Source organism: Amphimedon queenslandica, unplaced genomic scaffold (genome assembly GCF_000090795.2).
Source record: "Amphimedon queenslandica unplaced genomic scaffold, v1.1 AMPQUscaffold_12962, whole genome shotgun sequence".
In the NCBI taxonomy this organism is placed as follows: domain Eukaryota; kingdom Metazoa; phylum Porifera; class Demospongiae; order Haplosclerida; family Niphatidae; genus Amphimedon; species Amphimedon queenslandica.
The window spans coordinates 20,515-29,069 of record NW_003546802.1 but is presented as its reverse complement, the minus strand read 5'-3'; the positions used below and the strand labels follow the sequence as shown (position 1 = coordinate 29,069).

The 8,555-nt window shown below is 32.2% G+C and overlaps 2 protein-coding genes and 1 long non-coding RNA gene across 3 annotated transcripts in view; 1 reads left to right on the top strand and 2 right to left on the bottom strand.

The window, feature by feature from the left end:
- Positions 1–1,544, top strand: part of LOC100633446 (transcription initiation factor TFIID subunit 1-like) — an 11,345-nt gene extending 9,801 nt beyond the window's left edge. Inside the window, exons 33-38 of the mRNA XM_020002207.1 lie at positions 3–47; positions 109–228; positions 314–406; positions 486–638; positions 864–1,046; positions 1,287–1,544. Coding sequence (XP_019857766.1) covers positions 3–47; positions 109–228; positions 314–406; positions 486–638; positions 864–1,046; positions 1,287–1,487 — 795 coding nt within the window. The 3' untranslated portion in view covers positions 1,488–1,544. The remainder of the gene's footprint in view (positions 1–2; positions 48–108; positions 229–313; positions 407–485; positions 639–863; positions 1,047–1,286) is intronic.
- Positions 1,545–1,818: 274 nt separating this feature from the next.
- LOC105314370 (ubiquitin carboxyl-terminal hydrolase 47-like) lies at positions 1,819–7,409 on the bottom strand. Its single transcript, XM_020002208.1, has 23 exons — positions 7,388–7,409; positions 7,300–7,341; positions 7,113–7,181; positions 6,763–6,810; positions 6,566–6,616; positions 6,371–6,509; positions 6,119–6,319; positions 5,973–6,070; positions 5,817–5,921; positions 5,664–5,762; positions 5,514–5,619; positions 5,337–5,452; positions 5,095–5,265; positions 4,432–4,645; positions 4,203–4,375; positions 4,030–4,110; positions 3,863–3,981; positions 3,708–3,811; positions 3,092–3,228; positions 2,761–2,808; positions 2,363–2,481; positions 2,191–2,262; positions 1,819–2,037 (listed from the first exon to the last, which is right to left on the bottom strand). Exons 4-23 carry the CDS (start codon positions 6,775–6,777, stop codon positions 1,983–1,985), a joined length of 2,223 nt encoding a protein of 740 aa, XP_019857767.1. The 5' UTR covers positions 6,778–6,810; positions 7,113–7,181; positions 7,300–7,341; positions 7,388–7,409; the 3' UTR covers positions 1,819–1,982.
- A 38-nt stretch (positions 7,410–7,447) lies between these two features.
- LOC109586041 (uncharacterized) lies at positions 7,448–8,543 on the bottom strand. The gene is made up of 5 exons (XR_002186783.1): positions 8,525–8,543; positions 8,361–8,432; positions 8,258–8,311; positions 8,113–8,178; positions 7,448–8,049 (listed from the first exon to the last, which is right to left on the bottom strand). It is a non-coding gene; the product is annotated as an uncharacterized LOC109586041 (long non-coding RNA).
- Between the last annotated feature and the right edge of the window lie 12 nt (positions 8,544–8,555).

The following is an 8,555-nucleotide window of genomic DNA, read 5'->3' as shown; positions in this document are numbered from 1 at the left end:
AAACTGCCCAAAGGATGTTGGAAATGTCTAACAAAGAAATAAATCAAGTAAGCACTTCAGTGTTATAATGTAATGGTGTGATTATAATGAGTGGATTCTTTGTTGTAGAACAGTCAAGCTCTTGAGAAACTAGAGTATGAGATTAATCCACTGCTGGGAGATGATCTACAAGCTGCTCTGTCCTTCCTCTGTCGTAAATCCATTGAAAGAATGAAAGTAGTACCTAATGTGAGTGATATGAGTTTCTTGTCTTCATTCATATGTACAGTATAACTGTACCATATTATGTTATTTCTGTCTTGTCTTTTTCTAATCTTGGCCATTTCATTTTCCAGTATCTTCTAAGAAGTTACCAGATTATAGAATGATCATAACTAAACCAATGGACCTTCAGACTATGAGAAAGGTTTGCTCTTGAAATTATACTTAAAAGTATTCATCATATGTATTTCATTGGACTATAATGCATACTTGCTCTCTTGTAGAAATGTGAGGCTGATAGTTACAGAAGTCGTGAGGAGTTTCTTGTTGATCTTAATCAAATAGTTGATAACAGTATCACATATAATGGACCAACCAGTCCCTTTACTGTCACTGCCCAGAGTATGAGGGAAGTGGGACTACAATATCTTGAAGAGGTGAAGGAAGAGTAGGAGTAGTTGTATTTTTATTATTTTAATTTTTGTATTGTCGTTATGCACTTGATCAATTTTAGAACATCAAAAACATCAAAACATCAAATTTTTTCATGCATGGTTTACTAATAAGACTTTTCTCTTACCCTTTTTATGTTTTACATTCTGTTCCAGTCTACAGTCTACATGTAGTAAATGCAATTATTATTATTATTATCATTATTTTAGGAAAGAGAACATTTTGAACAATATGAAAGCCAGTTAGGACCTTTTGACAAGTCACCACTAAATGAACCAGAAGGACTAGGAGGAGAGAGTGGAGATGAGGAGGCAGAGGAAGAAGATACTAGTACTAACATGAATATTACTGGACAATCCAGTGTCATCATTACTAGTGAAGACAGTATTCAGGTATGGGAACAAACAGATTATTGTATAGCAGGAAATTTTGGAGGGAGTTAAGATTGGCAAATATGGCATTTCTATATAGCCATTTGCAAAAATAAAAATCCACCATTTTGAGCCATTATGTGCATGCTCAATGGCATGTGGCCACAAATTTGCCAATCACCAAAATGCAGCAATTCGCCAAAATTAAAAAATTTCCTGGTGTACAGTATGATAGTTGTTGATTGTCCAATGACTGTATAGATTGGGACTATAGATGTTGAAGGCACAGATGAAGAGGATATAGAGAAAGGGAGGAAAGGAGAAGGATTGATAGCCAGTAGTTTGTTACCAGTCACTGGTGGTGGTATGGACATATTGAGTCATGATTTACAATATTCATCATCATCAAGCAGTGAAGGAGAGGGGGAAGAGGAGGATATTACTGATATGGAAGAAGTGTAACTTTGTTTATGTGTAGATATCATACTCCATTCATTTTTAACTTAATTCGCAAAAAAATGGTTAAAATATTTTGCTTGCATGTACTATAATCCTACAAAATTGATTATTTTACTTAGTTGCCTTGTGATGATGTGTTACTGGTCAAGCAGCTGCAGGTCATCAGACTCCTCTGAGGATCCTGTTAAGTCTAGTATCATGTAGCCAGCTCCTCCCTCTAGTCACTGTTGATCGATCAAAAGAGAATGTAGACATAGCAGTTACATGTAGTTTATGGTCCAAGCACAAGTTGCTTAGGGACCTTTAGTAAATAGCAAGTCATTGGTATATACTCTTGTGTAAAGTCTAGTGCATTGTAAAATTCTCAATAATAATAACAATAATAAGTGAAATGGAGACATTAAACAAACTACACAAAATTAAAATGCATTTGAAAATTATTTTAAAAGTAGCATTAATTTTAAAAAATCAAGATTAAAAATACTTTAAAATTAAAAATTAATCCAAGCAATACGTTCCATATTGATATTTGTATTCCCTAATTTTCTGTAACCTACAGTAATGTAATAAATGAACTATCATAATAACATGAAGACCATCTTATTTGTATTTAATTTTCTAAAAGCTCATTATAAAAAATAATGTAAAATGAAAACAAATTTTCTATAATACTAATGCATTTATTTGTACTATTAATTGATAGTACCTTGCTTCCTCTGCCTCTTGTATTTCTGATCTCTCTTTATATGTTAACTTTTTCATTGTCTCTCTATTGTCTCTAAATAATTATAAACAGTAAGAGACATATGTACATATACATGTAAATGTGTGTGTATACATAATGTGTGTGTATACATAATGTGTGTGCGTATCAGTACTTGTAATATATGACACGTCCATCACTATATAGTTTTGAGTATGTGTCTGAAGTGATGGAATACCATTTCAACTTATTCTCAATATTAAGACATGACATCTCAACTGGAAATGATTCGCTCTAAGAGTTAAAGAGAGCATCTTTATTATGTTTTGTATCAATGATTATAGTATAGTGTGTGGGTGCATCAAAGGCACCGCCCATGCTGTATATCAGATAGCCCAGTTACTGCAGTCTCTTTTCAGTCTTTTGGTTCTCTTTAGGCTATTCTTCACTTGGCCTAGGGCTGGTGCCTTTGATACACCCACGCACTATGACCATAAACTAGTAAAAGCACGGTTCTCCCTGTGCTGTACTGGAAATACAGCACGGGGAACCGTGCTTTAACTAATACTTAACCTTTGCAAAATAGATATACTCAGCAGGTACTCCACTTAACTCTGACAGCTGTAAAAAACAATAATAATAATGATATACATGTACATATCTATTTATTCATAGCCTTACTCTAAATTAATGTTAATATAAACCTATAGACTTGTATTGGTGATTGGCAATTTTTACCATTATCAAACCTGCCACTTGACATGTGGCATGAAATCCAAAATTTGCCAACTACTTATCACAGACAAATACAGTACATGTATATACAGTTTTAATCTTAGAGCATCATAACTACTTGTTTGAACAAGTACTGTCCCATGCAGTGCAATGATAAAATTATGATTACCTTTTCAATAACATGCTTAGGATCATTATTATCTTTATCCAGTATAATTTCTTCTATTGGATCAACATAAAAATGTGATGGATGCCATCTTATAACATACACCTGTCTCTGTGTATGATGCTTCATCTTCTCTGGTCCTAATAAAAATTGGTACAATAACCTTACTATAATCAAGTGAAGTACAGTATACTGATAATATCATATAGCAGCATTTATTGGTGAGGGACTAAATTTGGTGAGTTGGCAAATTTTTTAGGAAAGCACCAAATTACCGTATAATGGGTAATTTTTGAGGATAAAAAAAATTACGCAAATTTTTAAAGATTCACGAAATTAAATTCCTTGAAAATCAACTTAATACAGTACAAGATGGCCGAATAGTGGAAATTCGCAAAAATTAATTCCGCAAACTTCCAGATATGAGTCATTTGCGAAATTTATTATTCTCGAAATAAACCTGCTGCATGGTAAAATTGCCAATTATTAGTTGCCATGTGGTAAGAGATAATGAAGTCAACAAAATTTAATCTACAAGTCACCAATTTAGTCAATTTCACGAAAAATAAATCCTGCTATACTGTTATACAGTTTAAAATTAAAATATTGAAATTATGACCTTTCAATGGTTCCACATAATATGTTTCCTTAATAGTATCAATCGTCTGATGATCAAGATATACTCTACCAGGGTACACTTCACTCTTCTTCCGCAATCTCATTCTACACAATGAGTCACATGATAGTCACATGATAGTCACATGATGTACTTACTTGTCTAGTTCAAGGACACAGTCAATTCCTTGTACTTTTGCTTCTTCAATAATTTGTTTCTTAAATTCTCTCACTGGTGTACCCTTAGCATAAATAGACTCCATCATATACTTACAAAACTGAAGCATAAAATAAAAATTAAAAATTATAATTATAAATATTCTTACGTATGTATTGTTAAGTTGTAATAAATATAATTTAAAAATGTACTCTCCTTTTCCTAATGCTCTACCCAGTCTTACTGTGATCTAGAGGATAAACAAAGTAATAAAGAGATTGATGAGTTTTAGTACTTAGAGCTGATAGAAAGGAGAAATGAATCAAATAACACAAAAAATACTTTTGATCCAGATAAGATATTTATCAATGCTTTATCCAGACCAGTCATTTCATATTCTCCATACTCACTGATTCTATACATTCTAAAACCAGTAGGTGGTACACCAATCAGTGGAACTAGCTCCTCCTTCAATTCAGCTAATGTTATTCTCTTATCAACTTGTACCTGCATCTCTGTATTAGATAACATAATATTTAATATTCTTTAAAAAAATTTTACTCAATATTACTTCTTTTATTTTCTTCATTCATTGATATAATTTTCATTATTATTCTTCCTTCAGTTACATTAGCTGTACTGAGAGTAGCTTCAGGTTGAGAATGAGGTAGTGTAATGTCCAATAGTATTATTGAGTTCAAGTCAAAATCAACATATCTGTACATCAAACTATCTTTATATTCTTTTCGATAATCTATAGGATCTGATGATACATACATGTATATCTAAGAAAGGAGAGAGCATGTGTGTGTGTGTGTGAACAAAAACAGTAAGGAGGAGGAAAATATTAAAATAATGTATAGCATGTTCCTTTTGTTTGGCCAAACTAATTAACCTGACAAAAGAAACCAGTAAGGAAAATGTAGAGCATAAAAGCATATACATGTACATCATTATGGTTGCTCTGAATCCTTTTCATAAATCAGGCAAGCATGATTGTTCTAACTTATTTCCAATGTATTGCATAATTGATAGTTACTGTTGCAGTTCCCAGTTGACATACAGACAGAGTGAGTGTCTTATAGGCTCACTACAAGCTCACAAAAATAATAATTAGCACTCGAAGAATGTAAAACATTATGTGGCTCCACACCTGACCATGCCCCAACATACATACAAACAAATTAACAGAACTTTACGAGTAAGGGCTTTGCCCTGGGCAATTAGCACTTACTGTTGGTACTACAAGTTGCTCTCTGTGTAGTTTGTGTGAACTGAATACATCTTCTTTAAAGAGCACTTCCTTTAAAGAACTTTTAACATCTTCTAAATGTATAACATCACAGGCTGAGGGAGTTCTATCAAGTATTAGTAATCTCATAGATGATGAAATGAGATTAAATGACTAAAGATCAGATTGAGAGAGGGTAGGAGAGGAATGATCAATATAAAACAACAGTATATCCTTCCTCTTACTTCTCCTATATGTTGTTTTAATTCTCCAACAGTCCAACCTCCATCACCTCTCATTGGTTTAGCTGGTCCTACTTCACCAGTTGACAGATCAACCACTGATATCTCTAGATTAATACCTACGCCATCAAACATGTACATGTAATTAGAGGTATATGGTAATCATACAAGCACGCCCACCTCCAATATTGTATTTCTTAAAGGTCTCAATATCTCTACAAGTTTCTAGGAATAATCCACAATATCCAGCCACACCCATAAGCTTTCCTATAGTTTGATCCTGAAACTGAATATAATAATAAATATGACAATTATAGGATAGATATGTACCTTATCAAGATCAAAGGACTGTTCCATTACATCCTTAATAAAATTATATTTAACTAAACAACATCTCTCAATAGGAATATGAGGAGCTAATTCCATTAACTGATAAAGAAATGAAAGTACATGTACAAAACAGAGCAACTAAAAGTAACAAACCTCATAAGCTGTATCCAGTACTGTGGGTAGTAATTCATCTTTATGTACTTGAAACGATTTACTAGTTAATTGACCAGTAACAGGATGATTACAATATAATAAGAACTATAAAATAAAAAAATCAGTGTGTATGTGCGCTATCTCAGTCTCACTCACTGTACACATTTGATCCTCTTCATCACTTAGACTATCATACTCAATCTCTTCAACTTCAGAATCGTCATCTTCAACTTCAGACTCATCATCGTCAAAATCTAATTGGCAATCAAATGATAACACACACACATCATTACTATATAAACCTTCAATCTCTTTCATGATCTTTTTATTGTGCTTCTTTGCAGTAATTAGTTCCATATTCATTAATGTTATTTTTTCTTGTAATTTCTCTATTATTCTTTTATTATCTACTAATGGCTGATAGTCTGGTCTTGTCATTGCTTCAAGACAGCATTTGCAGTCATCAATTTCAAGAGACATTCCTCTTCTCACTTTGCTAGCAGCTTTAAATAATAATTATTATAAATATTAGCATAAACTACTTGTACTCTAACCTGAATCAGGATTACTAGAAAGTGATCTCAAATAATCAACCTTCATTTTTGATAATTTGTTGGACATCTCTTTGTTTTCTTCTTCAATCTCATTAAACTGAGAGCTTAATACAGTCAATTCTTTATCAAATTGTTCTTTCTAATTATTATTATTATTATTAATTTAATAAAAAATTTAGTGAGATACATCTATACTTTAACTTCTTTAATTGATTCAGTATCACTTTGAACAGACAATGACTCTTCCTAAATTAAAATTAAAAGACAGAATCATTAATTACACATGCAATGATAATATAATACGTATTGCATATAATCAATGTAAATAGTATCAGTAGAGTATACATGCATCATGCTATGATTCATGTTTGCCACTCAGAGTATTAGCTAACCTCAAGTAATGCCATCACTGATAGATCTTGCTTTAATTCAATTGTTTCCTAATGTACAAGTAAAACAACATCAAAAATGTACCATACAAGATGATTTATTCACAGAAGAAAAATATTTGGCAAATTTGCCTGTAGAAATTAAGTTATTGGCAAATTTTAAATTGGCAATTTTGGGCCATGTGCCATTGAGCATGCTCGGTTTGAAACAAAATGGCGAATTTTATATTGGCAATTTCTTCATAGAACTGCCAATCGCCAATATTAATTCCTTGCCAATAAATCATCTTATACGGTATCTGCAAATTTCTCAAAATTTTACACTATAATGTGTACTTTAACTATACATGTACCTTCTCTTTGCTACTGATAGCATCACTTAGTCTACATTCAGCTTCTTTAAGTATATTATAAGAAATAACCTGAATAAATAAAAAATATACAACATGTAAGCACATGCATGTCTGCTAATTTTATTCGCCTTTTAGCAATATTCATCCCCATGCACTAATAAATCATGCACTACAGTTATGGTCAGACCTCTGTATGTTGCAGTGACTCTTGATCCTTTTCTTTTAGTTCCTATACAATATTCATAAAACAATATTCAATTATTCATATTATGTACCTTTAGTCTAACATCTTGTCTCCTCCATAATGTTAAGTTACCAATAGTCAGTTTCTTTAATCCTTGTCCCATTAGTATATGAATATTCTCTATCATCCTCAATACAGTAAACCCAACATCAGAGAAAGGAAAGAAGCAAGTGACAGATATTGAAGTGGAGGTTTCTATATACTTGATGATCAGTAGTTTACCAGATACTTTTGATAAAATATCCTTAATATCCTTCAGTACATGTTCCTCTGGCTCCCAGTCAAAGATAAAAGTAGCTGTTTGACATTGAAGATGAGGAATGGAATTAAATCGTTCCTTCAAACAGAGGGTGATGGAGAGTGACTTGCAAACTTCCGTCAACTTTGTTCTATAAGTTTTGATGTGTTCCTCTGCTTCAGTGATCTTCATTTCCTCTACTATGCTATGTAGTAGTTCAATATTAGTCAGTGAACACTCATTTTTAACATGACGAAGGATGCTAGAAATATCTGAACATTTGTTGGCTTTCTTGCTGAGGGAGCTACTGTAATAAAAAAGGAACTTCTTGATGTCTGCAACTTCCAATTACTGTTCCAAAATCTTGCAAACATTGTAAAACATTCTCACATAAGACATCCTTATGGAGCTAAAGTTAGCAAGCAAATCTTTTGGAACAGGTATATGTACTTCAGCTAAAAAATACAAAATACATGCACACTCATCGTCATTATTATTATTAATCATTAAGTTTATACCTTGAGGTGATAAAGGTTGAGAAGAATTACTAGAAACTTCTGCATTAGAATTAGAAGGAGACATATCTAAAGATAGCACAGTAAATAATGAAGATATTTTTGTTAATATGATATTTATTTAAACAATAAGTTCATGCCAAGTTACCATATGCAGATTGTGTATTAGTTGGTATCTTGGTTTCATCAGTACTTGCATTATCTATATTAATTAATGTATTAATTATCACATATTAATAATTATTGAATACCTTGTGGAACTACATCATGATCTTTAATAGTCTCAGGAACCACATCCAATTCAGGAGTAGGAAAATACTTACCTAAACACAATAATAAACAAACAGTTGTCATCTGTTAAACAGTACCGACACAAAACATTATAAGGATACAGTGATCATCTTATCATACTCACTAATATCATCCAGTATAGTTGTCCTAGCGAT

Excerpts from the sequence above, each read along its gene's own strand:
- LOC105314370 (XM_020002208.1), bottom strand. Across the intron at positions 3,812-3,862 it reads TGTGTCCTTGAACTAGACAA|AATGAGATTGCGGAAGAAGA; the intron begins GTAAGTACATCA and ends CTCATTGTGTAG. Across the intron at positions 2,263-2,362 it reads GGACGTGTCATATATTACAA|AGACAATAGAGAGACAATGA; the intron begins GTACTGATACGC and ends ATAATTATTTAG.